Source organism: Dryobates pubescens, chromosome 8 (assembly GCF_014839835.1).
Source record: "Dryobates pubescens isolate bDryPub1 chromosome 8, bDryPub1.pri, whole genome shotgun sequence".
In the NCBI taxonomy this organism is placed as follows: domain Eukaryota; kingdom Metazoa; phylum Chordata; class Aves; order Piciformes; family Picidae; genus Dryobates; species Dryobates pubescens.
Genome location: NC_071619.1, coordinates 35,364,712 through 35,378,969, shown reverse-complemented (window position 1 = coordinate 35,378,969; position 14,258 = coordinate 35,364,712). Strand labels below are relative to the sequence as shown.

General features: G+C 46.7%; 1 protein-coding gene across 1 annotated transcript in view; it reads right to left on the bottom strand.

Moving 5' to 3' along the window:
* The window catches only part of GRAMD1C (GRAM domain containing 1C), a 59,671-nt gene extending 59,013 nt beyond the window's left edge, over positions 1–658 (bottom strand). Inside the window, 2 exon segments of the mRNA XM_054163744.1 lie at positions 126–266; positions 269–658. Of these exon segments, the coding sequence (XP_054019719.1) occupies positions 126–266; positions 269–343 (216 nt within the window). The 5' untranslated portion in view covers positions 344–658.
* Between the last annotated feature and the right edge of the window lie 13,600 nt (positions 659–14,258).

The following is a 14,258-nucleotide window of genomic DNA, read 5'->3' as shown; positions in this document are numbered from 1 at the left end:
CGCTGCTCTCAAACGCTGCCCGCGGGGGCCACCCCGCCGCCTGGGCTCCAAGGCAGCCCCGTGGCCTCGGTCCGCCCGTCCCATCCTCCGGGAGAAGGAGCGGGGCTCCCGCCCCCGGCACCTACCTGCTCAGCCCGCCGCCGACGGCGGCCAGCTTGCTTGGGGGGCAACGCGGCGGCGGGCTGCGGCGGGGCAGCGGCCGGGGGCATGGAACCCGACAGAGGGGCGGAGGAGGGCCAGCGGGGAGGGCGCAGACCGCGGCGCTTACCATGGAGGGGGACGAGGGCGGCGCGGCGCCCGCTAACTGCCTCAGCGGGACGCACGGCGGGGCCGCGGCCGCCATTTAAAGGGGCAGGCGCCGGCCGGGCTGCGGACCCGAGGTGGTTGCCACGGGCGAGTGGAGGCTCTCCTGAGGAGAGCAAGCCGTCAGGGGGGCGGAGAGGGCCGCGTCACCTCTGGTCCCCCTTCCTCGGCCAGCTCCAGAAACTCCTCAGCGGCTTTCACAAGGGTTAATTACGAAGCCTCGGTGCCGGTGGAAAGTTTGAGGACTGTAGCAGGAAAACATCCTGTCGGGGGTAGGAAGAGGGCGAACTTAGCTGCCTCTCTCTGAGGGAAACCCCCACGCCCCGCCGCCCTCGCCTTGCGCACAGCCCCGGCAGTAACTTAAACAGTGTCCAGACAGCAACAGCGGATCCTAACTCTGACAAGGGGGGTTTCAGGTTCAGTGGACGCTATCGCCGAGAGGCTGCTCCAGAGGGACACCTAGAGGGAGAGCGGAGCAGGAAAGCCCGCCCTCCAGCTGTCCGCAGCTGGGGCGCCCCGGGCCCGGCGCTGCCGCCGCTACAAGCCGCGGTCAGAGGGGAGAGCCAGGGCCAGGCCCCGCGTCGCCAGCCCGCCGGCAGCCCGTACGGAGAGGGCTGTGCCGCTCTCCCCGGCAGGGGTTCGCCTTTGCCCCACTGCAGGGCGAACTGGCGGCAGGCCGAGCAGAGCGTGATTTGAAATAAAGGAAGCAAATGGTGGGACTCGAGAAAACCAAGTCCTCGTTTTGAAAGCTGCTGAACAGTGCCAAGCGGTTTCTGTCCAAGCTGTGACCACCCAGAGGTTTGGAAAGCTGGTCTCCAAGTTAGACAACACCAAACAGCACTTGTCATGCCCCACTTGGCTATTACCATGGACTGCATTGGCTTGGAAAGGATTTTTGAAGGTCACCTTGTCCAACCCCCCTGCAGTGAGCAGGGACACCTCCAACTAGATCAGATTGCTTAGGGCCTCATCAGGTTTGGCCTTGAACATCTCCAGGGGCAGGCCTTCACCACATCAGTGGGCAACCTGTTCCAGTATTTCACTATCCTCATTGTGAAGAGCTTCATCCTAATATCCAACCTAAGTCTACCCTGCTCTAGTTTAAAACCATTGCCCCTTGTCCTATTGCAACCTTTCCTTCTACATGCACGAATGCAGGCTGGGTGAAGAACACCTCAAGAGCAGTCTCTTGTGAGAAGATCTTGGAAGTGACAGTTGATGAAAAACTCAACATGAGCCAGCAACGTGTGCTTGCAGCCCAGAAAGCAACCATCTCCTCTTTGTTGGCAACATGGACAGTGACATTGAGTGCACCCTCAGCAAGTTTGCCCATGACACCAAGCTGTGTGGTGCAGCAGACACACTGGAGGGATGGGATGCCATGCAGAGAGACCTTGACAGGCTGGAGAGGTGAGCCCATTACATGCATTAATGTTAGGTGATGAAAAGGGAGGGAGAGAGGGGTGGATGGATGAATGGCCATCCAAGGAAAGAAGAAACAGAGCAACCTGCTGAGGCAGCTCTGTTTCTTCCTACTATCCCTTTCCTCTTACTCCTTCCCCAAAAAGTGAACTGAGGCTCTCCCTGAAGGGGCATCTCTGAGACCTGGGATGTCTTCCTGCTGATACATTAGCAAAGATTCCAAAAGTCCCTGACATCCCTTCCTAGTTGCTGTCCCAGACAAGACAGTGTTAATGCTGCAGCAAGAGTCTCCACATTTTACAAGGAAGTGTAAAAAAGAATTTGTGTTCTATTTAATTTTGTGGATTGATTTGGACTTCTGAAACTTAAAATTTTCAGGCTTTTCTCAACAGTACTCAGGGGACCAGTTTGCTTTTCTCTTTGTCCAAAACCTCAGATTCTCTCCAGATCATATTCAGTTATCCAAATGGGATAAACTTCATATTCAACTGATGGCTTCCAGCAACTTTGTACTCCCTTGGTTAAAAGCTGGCTGATCTGACAGTTTCGCTCAGGCATGACCTATTTAATGGAGGATTCACAAGAGAATTACAGGGTGAAATGAATGTGAACAGCATTTGCAGGAACAATAGTAGTATGTCCATCAAAATGCATTTGAAGGTTTTTTTTAGAAACACCTCAAATGCTTGGGTATAATCAGACACTGGAATGCCTTTGGTCCAGCTCCATCTTCCCACGCTGACTTCTGTGACATGCAGTCAGTCAGTACTCTAAGCCAGTCACTTGGTCCCAGTTCCTCTTGATCTGCCAGGTGCCTTTGACTTTACAGGCTATTACCTCCTCAAACTGATGATTAGTTGTGACTCCTCTGACCCTCTTGGGTTTGCTCACTAACACTGTGGCAGTGCTTCCATCAAAGATCCTCATAACCTGCCTTCCAGCTTTCTGCTGAAGTACTGTCTTGCTCGATACCTGGTATGAGTTCTTTTCTTAAAATACAGTTTACTTTGGAGTGATTCCTTCCTGGTAACCCCAGATCTTCCCTCTCTCCCAACTCATTTCAAACAGAAAAGAAATCTTTGCCTTTTAGGTTCCTTTAGCCCTACTCGCTCTAGCCCAGCCAGCTTATGTTGGTACAGGTGCCACCACACAAAAGCTAGAACAACAAACTCAAGGAATGGGTTGCTCCTCTTGATGTTGTTTGGTTAGCAGAGTTTTGCAAGTCAGATGTGGATTTTCCTGAAACTGTTATAGTGGAGTATCCATGTGCAAAGATGCGCATCACTGAATTTATTAAAAGCATATTCAAGAAAACCATATGACAGTAGCAGGGTGAGAGATTTCCTCATGGTGCAATGGGGGCATTTTGGGAGTCCTTACTGATTTCAAATATGAATAAAATCAGAAGTACTCATACACAGCATCACACAGAAAACATATGGTTGGAAGAGACCTCAAAGATCATCCAGTCCAACCATCGACCCAGTTTAGGGTCAATCCTAAATCATGTGCCTAAGCAACAGGTCCACACACTGGGACCCCACCACTGCCCTGGGCAGACCATTCCAATGTTTGATAAACCTCTCTATGAAGAAGTATTTCCTAGCATCTAACCTGAACCTCCCTTGGCAGAGCTTGAAAATATTTCCAGTCCTGTTGCTTGACACCAAGGAGAAGAAGCTGCCCCTTCTTGCTCCAACCTCCCTTCAGGTAGTTGTGGAGAGCCATGAGGTCTCCCCTCAGCCTTCCCTAGACTGAACAACCCAAGCACCCTCAGGCACTCCTCACAGGCCATTTGCTCCAGACCCTTCACCAGCCTCACTGCCCTTCTCTGAACACACTCCAGCACTTCAATGTCCCTCTTGTAGTGAGAGGCCCAGAACTGAACAGTGTTTGGGGTGTGGCCTCACCAGTGTGGAGTACAGGGGGATGATCACCTTCCTGTTCCTGCTGGCCACAGTGTTGGTAAGGCAAGCCAGGATGCCTTTGGCTCTCTTGGCCACCTGGGCACTCTGCTGACTCATATTTAATCAACTATCAACCAATACCCCCAGGTCCCTCTCTGAGTCACAGCTTTCTGACCACACATCCCCAAGTCTGTAGCTTAGCATGGAGTTGTTGTGACCCAGGTGGAGGACCTGGCACTTGGCCTTGTTAAACTTCATACAGTTAGCCTTGGCCCATTGGTGTAACCCATCCAGGTCCTGCTGCAAAGCCTCCCTACCCTCTAGCAGATTGACATGGCCACCCAGCTTGATGTCCTCTGCAAATTTCCTGAGGGAGGGTGCATTCAATCCCCTCATCCAGATCATTGCTAAAGATACTGAAGTGGACAGGCCCCAGCACTGAACTCTGGTGGACACCACTAGTAACTGGGCACCAGCCAGATGCAACTCCACTCACCACCACATTTTGGGCCTGGCCATCCTGCCAGCCAGTTTTTTATCCACTGCAGAGTGCCCTTACCCAAGCCTTGTGCCATGAAATTCTGAAGGAGAATGCTGAAGGAGAGGGCTTTACTAAAGTCCAGGTAGACAATGTCTACAGCACTTCCCTCATCCACTAGGCAGATCACCTTATTGTAGAAGGAGAGCTGATTAGTCAGGCAGGACCTGCCTTTCATAAACCCATGCTTACTGGGACTGATCACCTTGTTGTCCTGTGGGTGCCATGTGATGGCACTTAGGATGACCTGCTCTGTGACCTTGCCTGGCACTGAGATCAGACTGACAGGCCTTGAGTTCTCTGGATCATCCTTCCAGCCCTTCTTGTAGATGGGTGTCACATTTGCTAGTCTCCAGTCAGCTGGGACCTCCCTGGTTAACCAGGACTGGTGACAAATAATGGTGAGTAGCTTGATGAGCACATCTGCCAGCTCCTTAAGTACCTTGGGATGGATCCCATCCGGTCCCATTGACTTGTGTACATCTAAGTGGCACAATAGGCACAATTTCCTTCTGGATTGCGGGGACTGCTTTCTGTTCTCCATCTCTGTCTTCCAGTTCCAGGGTCTGAACTGTCATGGAGCAACTGGTATCACAGACAAATATTGAGGCAAAGTAGCCATTCAGCAGCTCGGCCTTTGCCTTATCTTTGGTCACCAGGTTCCCTCCTTCATCCAGTAGTGGGTGGAGTTCATGCCTCTCTCAGGTGGATTGGCCTTTGTGTTTTAACAGATGTGGAGTTGAGTCTTTACTGAGTACTCAAGTACAGTTCTGTTATCTGAAGGGTCCTGAAGATAAGCAGGATAAAGCTGAAAGCAGTGCTGTGTATGCACCTTTGTCTAAACCCAGACTTTCTGTTCCAGAGTACACCTGCTAGAATTGCAGATAGGCCACCTGCTCTGTTTCCCCCTACACCCTGGTGGCATAGATGAGCTTCACTTAAATGGAATTTAAATAATCAACTTTGGATGAAAAAGGATTTGTTTGGTAGTGGTAAAAATACTCTGGGCAATACATTTTACCTATAAACACTATGTGCGTGCAGCCAAGCTGCTGAATTCTTGTCTTCCTTTCATGGTGCTGCTCAGAAAATCAAGCCAATGCTCTTCCTCATCTCACCTCCACTAGGGAGGGGATTCAGCAGAAGAGAGGTCTCCTTTTGAGTATCCAGGTCTTCTGTGCTCTGCCAAAAGTTCTGGTTTATATAAAGCCAAGCAGAAAGCAAGAGATTATCTTCCCTCTGCTTCCAGAGCATTCTTAGCATCTTCTCTGAGTGAGAGTGGAACAGCCTCCGGGAATTCATTGTTGTCCCTTCAAAAGTGGCTGTCGTCCAGGCAGCAAACAGCACTGTGAGCTTGAAGCTGTGGTAACTTTAGTAAGTGTGACATTCACTGGGCAGAATATGAGGTCCTGTTGCAATAACACACACATGTTTTTTTGCTCATACTACTGGAGAGAGAGACAGAGAGGTCATATACTTCAGTAGCTATGAGCCAGCACATTGGGAAGCTCTATAGGTCTGCAGTCTCTTCATTTCTCTTCTTCTTGCTGGTGGGTGAGTACTAAACCACATTCCTTAATTCAAAGAATTGTAACTCATTCCTAGAGTTTGCTACAGTTTGGCTTTAGAAGTTGTCTTGGGTTTTTTTGGTTTGGCTTGGTTTGGTTTTGTTTGCTTGTTTTCCCAAAAAAAAGAGCAGCTTTTCACTGAGAGCTTCCTCAGGATCTAGCAGAACTACATCCAGTGTTGTGGACTGCATTAAAACATACTTTATGTCGTAGATACATTCCTGTTTAGCTAACAGAAATGCCCAGAGGGTATGTTTGCCTGTCTTTTTCAAGAAGAAAGGCTGTGTATCACCGCTGCTAGTAGCTTCATTTCTATTTTGGTTCTCTGATGTATTAGCAACCAGCTATTGTCACAAGGTAGTTATTCATGTCCGTTTGCAAAAGCCAGCCTCAGCCCAGGGCAAAAGTCATATAAATTCAGATGAGCAAATGGCAGTCATTGATCACTTAATCACAGACAGCTAGGAGCTGGGTACAGCTTGTACAACACCCCCATGGCACCAGCAGAGTGTGAAAGTTGAGCTCTAAAGCCAACAAAACCATCTGAAAGATGGTCATTCCAGCATGAGATGATTTTTATGTGGGTCAAAAATCGAGCCCCATTTACCCTCAACCTCTCCTCCATCTGTTGAATGTGAACAAAGGGAGAGGAGGCTTCACTAGAAAGGTCAAACTTTGCAGTGACCTCTGCTACCTGGCAGAAGAAGCTGCAGGTCTTTTTGGGTTAACTCCAGGCACCAAAGTAAGTTAGAGGCTCCAGGGCTGGATGCAAGCACAGGTATATTTTATTCTTTTGTTTTGTCACCCCACCTGCTCTAGCCTGTCTTGTGTAATTCTCATTCAGAGTCAAAGATGCAGCCTTACATGGAAAAGTATCCACCTGCAGGTTATGTAATGGGGAGGCTGGTGACTTAGTGGGTGCACTGTTAGTACTGGCTGACATGGAGCACGTTATGAGATTACAGGGAGTCTCTGAGAGCTTTCTCCCCTCAAAGCTGAAAACTGGCTGTGAACTACTGACTTCATATGACAACAACCTATTAGATCATCTAATCATTTTTTTCCAGGTCAAGACAGGATCATCCATGCTGTATTTCTCTGTACTCTGTCTAGCTCAAGTGCTTTCACAGAAACCCCTTCATTCCTCTCCACTGGGGATTGAGCCCTACAACCAGTATGACAAGGGACCTACACATCACTCTGTTAATGAAGCGATTGACTTAAAAAGAGCTTCGAAGCAGAGTCAACAAGGCATTTGGCACAGTCTGCTCCCAGATGCCAATATGATAAGAGCATTGTGCATTTGAATACAAGTGAACTAGTATGTTCCAGTTTTGCAACCTTACAAAAGTAAAAGAAAGGAAGAAAGAAAAACAGAGACTAAAACCCCTCAACAGAGCTGAGGTGAAACAATACAACCTTCTTGCAGTTTGATTTTCCTAATTAGCTTTAAGTTAGGTGATTTATATTCAGCCAAAGATGTGGGACAGCACAGATGACACAGGCAGTTATTTCACAATGAGAAGTGCACATAAAACTCATTCTGAGCAGAGGCACATCAAAACATGTTGTTCCTGCTCAGTTGTGTTCTCTATGCCACCAAGTGACTGTGTAAAAAAATAGGCCTTTTGCATCACTAAAACAAACAAAAAAAGCAATTGTGTGGCAGCGGGTGCAAATGGTAGGGCTGGAATACTTGTAGTGAAGAAGAAATTCTGTGGCCATTCCTTGAAAACAAGGTAGCAGTAGCACATACTGCTTTGGCTAAAGCAGCAGTATCCTGTGGAGGTAATGGTTAATGAACAGAGGGTTTGTGAATATACTTTAAGATGAAACTGCTCAAACTCACTCTAACAATCAAATATATCAGAGCAGAATATTTGATGCACAAATTGTGTAATATGTCAGGCTACCATCAGCTTTGTCAGGTATTTCAACCACTTTGTGCTTAGTCAAAGTACTTTGTCAAGATACTTAAACTTTTATGACTGCTGTGTCAATAAACTGTTATCTAACTGGAAAGGGAAAATTGGCAACCAGCACCAGAACAAGAGGACACAGTCTCAAGCTGCACCAGGGAAGGTTTAGGCTGGATGTTAGGAAGAAGTTCTACACAGAGAGAGTGATTGCCCATTGGAATGGGCTGCCCAGGGAGGTGGTGGAGTCACCATCACTGGAGGTGTTTAGGAAAAGACTGGATGGGGAGCTTGGTGCCATGGTTTAGTTGATTAGATGGTGTTGGGTGATAGGTTGGACTTGATGATCTCAGAGGTATCTTCCAACCTGGTTAATTCTATTCTATTCTAGTCTAGTCTAGTCTAGTCTAGTCTAGTCTAGTCTAGGCTATGCTGTGCTATGCTATGCTATGCTATGCTATGCTATGCTATGCTATTCTCAGAGAATCACAGAATGGTAAGGGTTGGATGGGACCTCGAGCTCATTAGGTGCAACCCACCTGCCAAGGTAGGTTCACCTGGAGAAGGGCACACAGGAACACATCCAGGCTGGTTTTGAATGTCTCCAGAAATGGAGACTCCACCACCTCTCTGGGAAGCCTGTTCCAGTGCTCCATCATCTTTAAATTAAAGAAGTTCCTCCTCATGTTTATGTGGAACTTCTTATGTTCAAGTTTGTGCCCATTATTCCTTGTCCTGTCACTGGGCACCACTGAAAACAGACTGATCTCATCCTCCTGACACCCGCTTTTGAGGTATCACTTATAAGCATTTATGAGATCTCCCCTCAGTCTTCTCTCTTCCAGATGAAAAAGACCAAATTCTCTCAGTGTCACCTGACAGCTCTCAAAGCAATCACAGTGTAGCTGCTCATGGTGCAGCTCTTAAGGAGCTCCATAGCTTAGCTCTGTGGGTGAGAATTTTTTTTCAGGAAGAGTCTTAGCCGCCACATACACCTGAAGTTGTATTCAAAGATCTTCTGGGTTTTGGCACAGACATCAAACCTTGAAATGCAAAGCCAACAGCACAGTTATATTCTTTGTATATTATTCTTCACTGACTTTATTTTCCATTGCCAAATTCATCACAGTAAGAGAGCTGGGAACAGAAGAATGACCCTGTATGCAGACTGATTTGGAGGAAAGTTCCATGCACACAACTCTTGGCTCAATGCACAAACACTATGATTAGCAGCTGAGTGAGAGAAGGCAGGTTTAATCTCTGCTATAGGCATCTTGTTCATTGCTTTATAACAAAGGGTAGCAGGACAAAGGTGTCCTTTCAGAGAGAATAGATGTCACTCTCAGTATCAATACTGGCCAAAGGCTAAGGTGCCATCCCCTAGGTCACTGAGAGATTCAGTTTCTGGCAATGGAGATCTTTCTGCAATTTCAAGCTTTCTTACCCTAACCATGGAAGTGCATGACACAGCTGCTATGAAGCTCACATTATCTTTTGGTATGCAGCAGCTGCACACACATTCGGTGTATTTGTCAGGACAGGGCTGCTCATGTGTAAGTGTATACACAATTTTTGCTTTGCCTCAAAAGCAGTTGAGGCAGGAACATCAGGTCCCAAACCCTTTTGGGGTGGGAAGAAAGAGGTTAGTGTTCCAGGTGGAAATATGACTGAGTGGAATCTAAATTTCACCCAAAGTCTTTGGGCAATGGCATTAATCATCCTCCGGTATAGCAGGAAAGAACTGAGGATCAGGAAAATACCTAAATGTACACATGAACAAATTCTAAGCAGGAAGCTGGAAAAAAAACCCTAGCATCATAATAGTGACTATTCTCCAGTCCTAATTACATCCTTTGTGCTGCTTGGAGGTCAGGAGCAGCCAGAAGGTTTCTCATCCTATCACACTCATCCTTCCTCTTCTTTCTCTTTCCTGGTTCAGATGCCGGTGTTAGAGGTCAAAGTGCAAGCAAGGAGAATGGAGCTGCTACTCTTAGAACAGCACAGCCTTCGTTGTTGAAAACCTTTGTGCCACAGCACCTCATGGTGACTCAAACACCAGCCAAGGAAAAAGCCAAAGAGGGTGAAACCATTGTCTTAAGTTGCCACTTCAACAGTCCAGAGCGTGCCTCCTTGCCTGACTTAATGGTGAAGTGGTACAAAGAAGATGAAAAGGGACGGATGGACCTAGTAGAAAACAGTGTGACTGTCGTGCCAAATAACTCCAGGGTTTTCATGAGTGGAGACTTGTCCCAAGGAGACGCCTCCCTGATGATCCTCAATGTGACAATCAGTGATCATGGTATTTATTTCTGTGAAGGTACACTTCCGAATGGGAAGGTGGTGACAGGAGAAGGCACAAAGCTCAGGATCAGGAGGGCTCTGGGTAATATTTGATGCTATTTACTTCTTTTCTCCCTCTTTCTGCTCCAGAGCTGGTCTACACACTTTAAGGAAGAGGGAACTTGGCCTGTTTAGCCTCTAGTGGTTAGGGCCTGGTGTCATGGAGTGTAATTGCTCAATAGCATTTCTCATTATTTTCATTAGGCTACCTAATTTTTCTTAGCTTGCCTCCATGAACAGTCACACAGGGTAACAGGAATAAGTTTATCACTAAACTCAAAGTCAGTGCCAAGAAAGAAAATGTCAGACAAGTTCTCTTGTACTCACAGCTCTGTTTGGTAGCACCTCCATGAGTGACAGGTGTCAAGATATCATCTTGGGTAACAGCTCCAAAGTGTTCTTTTTAAACATTACTTCTCCCTAACCCGCTAACTTGCATATTCATTCCTTAACTCTGGATGGCATAAATAATCCCACAGTAAACATGAGGATCACCTTATCTCATTTCTGCTTAACTTCATTCACATTAAAATCCAAATAGCATTGAAAGTGTCATGCTCTGTTTTCTTAGCCTCACAAAGAGGCAGGAGGCATATTAAGTAAGGAGATACCTTCTTTTGCCTTGATCAGCTGGAAATGACGAAGCACCTTTCCTTTTTATGTGGGCTAAACACATTCCAGTCCAAACAAAACCAACACATCATAAGGTTCATTATCTTATTAACAAAAAATAGCATCTTCTGTGTCAAGAGTAAATTATGCAAGTGCCATTTCCCCTTCTTCATTACTAAAGCTCCCAGCTCACCAAAATTCACTAAGCTTTTGCCCTTTTGAGCCTGACTTCTTACATCACTAATGTTTTTAAAACCACTCAAGAAACTCGTGTCCCTCTGCAAGGGCTTGGTCATGTGTCTAATGAGGTCTCTTGTTGGCTTGATCTCATAGTCTCAGTGGCACAGGTTGCTCATGAAATGTCTGCCCCCTGGCCACTGTAATTGCCTTTCTGTGTTCCTGAGAAGACAAAGCACACCATTTCTGCACTACACCTGAATTTAAAGGGATGAGAAAATGTGAGAAATATCATTCATCAACAAATGTTACATGCTGCAAATCCAAACTGTCCAAAAACTTAACTAAACTTAAAAAGGTAAATTAGCTGACAGCTAAGGTTTTACAGGAAGCAAGTGACACATGTTTTGAAGGTATGTGATGGTTCTACAGCACCTTCATAACCCCCACTTTCCTGATGAAAGGAGCAGCCCCACAGATGGACTTAAACTCCAGGATGACTCCCTCTATGCAGCAGAAGGGAGTGGGTTTTTAACTGCTGAGCCACAGCTGGTTTACTGGATGTCCATCCCTTTGGCTAGGTAGCACAGAGTAGTGGCTGCTTCTGTGAATGGGTGGCTTGATGCTAGGAAATTTGTGTGTGAATATGGTAGCAAAAACATCCCCGTTTTCTAGTGAAGCTTAAGTATAACTCCACATACCTATGGAGTGGATGCCTGATCGTGTTGTAATTGTAGATAAAACTGAAAGGCTTTTAGTCGTTCTTTTATTACCTTTCCTGAGCCAGTCACGTGGCAAAAGGACTACCATCAGTGTGAAGCTGTCACTAGAAATTTGATCAGATCAGTTGTGTGCCATTGCCCAGCCAGTCACCCTCTCTCTAAAGAGAAATTTCTGCTCTGGCAGACTCTAAGCTACAGGGCAGATGCTCTCCATGCTGCGTCCATAACCATTTTAACAGGCCATCCTCTTGTGCTCACCTGACCAAAGGCTCTTCCTGAATCATCCTTCAGCCCACAGATAATCAAGCCAGAATGCTCATGTGCTCCTATCTCAAAGAAAACGAAATCATTCCATCTCTGCTCTGCAACAGTCCCACAAAGCAACAAATAAAAGAATGGACTTCAGTGGAGCTCTGTCTGCCATCTGGTGCTGTCTCCTTTGGAGGTAGAGAGGGAGACTGATGACTTTCTCAACATTGTCAGAGTGGGCTTTGTCCATCTTAAAACAAATCATACAGGTGTGGGTTCCATTAATTCAGGCATCAGCATCTTTTGCCATCCCAGAGCATCCAGCTGCTGTGGGAGATTGTTAGGGATACAGGACTGTCCTGTGTCTCTAAACCCTCAGAAAGAATAACATCTTCTTACATAGGAATGAAAAAAATAGTGCAACATACTCTTCTCCTGGGTAGAAGCCCATGATGTCATGTCAGACAAGACACTGGCATAATTGATATCATAGTAAGTAGCTTCCTCTGCAGGAAACATGCTGGCTCCATTGCATGTGCCTGGATGACATCTTCTGTAACTCTCTCTACCTCTCCTTCTCCCCCAGGCTTGTTTGGTATAGAGGAATCCATTGGAACAATCATTGGGGTTGCAGCAGCTGGTATTGGAGGTGTAGTGGTTCTGATCATTGTTCTAACCCCACAGCTGAGGAGGTGCATCCTCAGCATGAGAGGAGGCTCTCACCAAGGTAAGGAACACAGACCAAAATGTGGACACCCTTGCTAGAAAGGTGACCCAGTCACTTATTTCCAAAGGTCCAGTCCATTAAGGAGGAACTGTCAATTTATATACCTCTAGACAGACATGGGATCTGGTTCAGGAAATAAGAAATGTGGCTGAAACTCTAACAGAGCTGGCTCTATATTCAATTTCTTCTTCAAATCGTTCTTTTTTATGCTGGACAGAGCTTCATGCATGGGCCTAAGGAGTTACCTATAAACAGAACAATAGGATCTTCTTTAACTGCCTCTTTCAGCAGAGTTGTTCAATGAGATGCTACTTCTTAATAAATCTTGGGTCTCCTTTGGTTTTTTTAGGTTTATGCTGAAGGATGGCTTTTCCTCCCTGAAACTACATGCTAACATTCATGTTCTTGTAATGCTCATGTTCAGAAAGCCTGTGATGGCCTAACTGTATAGTTGTAATGCCAAGTAATATCTTTTCATTAGATAAGCTGATCAGGTTGGGAAAACTAGGTGTTTTTATCACACGTGAACCAAGTAAGTGACCCAAGAAGAGCCTGATGTACCCAAAGCTCGCTTATTTCCATCTTTGTCAGCTGATTATTTTGAAGTAGACTGATTCTGAAGGCTGGATTTTGAAACCCTTTTGTGCACCTCAAGATGTGGTCTGCTTTTCAGGTCGAGCTCAGATGACTTTTTGCTTTCGGTAGGGAGCCGTGTGATTGGCACCTGTTCTCCGGGCACTCAAAAATCTTGCTCGGCCTGCCGAAGAAAATCCTTTCCCTGAAGGGATGAAGGCAGAGGTGTTCTTGCCATTCACTGGAGCGCTGCCGCCACCTGATGGCCAGCGCTGGGGCGACAGGGACAAGTCCAGGGGCCAGAGCTGCCACCAGGATCTTCCAGCCCTTGCTGAGAAGCCCATGCAGCAGCATCCCTGCATGAACAGAATTTACAACTTCTTTACTTGCCAGAAAGCCTTGATAGAGTTTATTGTGTTGTATTCACTCTGTATCTCTCTTGCTCTCTCTTCACTCCTGCTCACTTTAGCTTGAGGAGCAGCATTCCAGGAGTTGCTGGAAGGTGCAAAGCCTGCAAGTTGAACAACTTCTGAAGCCTTGTAGGCCAAAAATGGAACTGTAGATGGAATAAACCCCTTTGCCTCAGTATGTTTTGTCTCTGGCATTTTAGTTTTTGTTAGTCTTTTTCCTGCAACTTCAACAGCCCAGTGGCATGTCTGGCATCCTGCTGCAGCAAGGGGCAAACTAGCCTTTTGTGGAGATGTTTCTACTATCACCTGCCAAAACCCCACTTGGTTTGGCCACATACCTCTGAATCCAGATTCCGGTGAGGTACCCTGGGTCTTTCCCTGCCATTACTTCTCATTTAAAGGTGGTGCTTGAAGTCTGGCAGCAGTGATTCAGAGGAGACAGAAGGAGCCTGACCTACCCAGGCCCCTCACATGGTAACATCTCCAGAAGGAAATCTCCTGTGTTGCATCTGGGGCTGGGCCCATGGCTCCTGGCTGCCTGCAACTCTCGGTATAGAGGTCCTTGTCCTGTTGACTTGCTCCAGCCTACAGTCTTGTTACAAAGATGCAAAAAACGCCTACTTGGACATAGCTAGCCCTGGCTGGAAGAACAGGGGTTCATTTTACTCTTGCCAGAAGGAGACACAGGGTTTCAATACAAGCTTCAAATGCACTTATTGAAAAAAAAAAAAAAAAAAAAAAAAGAGAGAGAGAGAAGTGCTGAAACATTTGCTTGACATGACTAATGTTCTCCT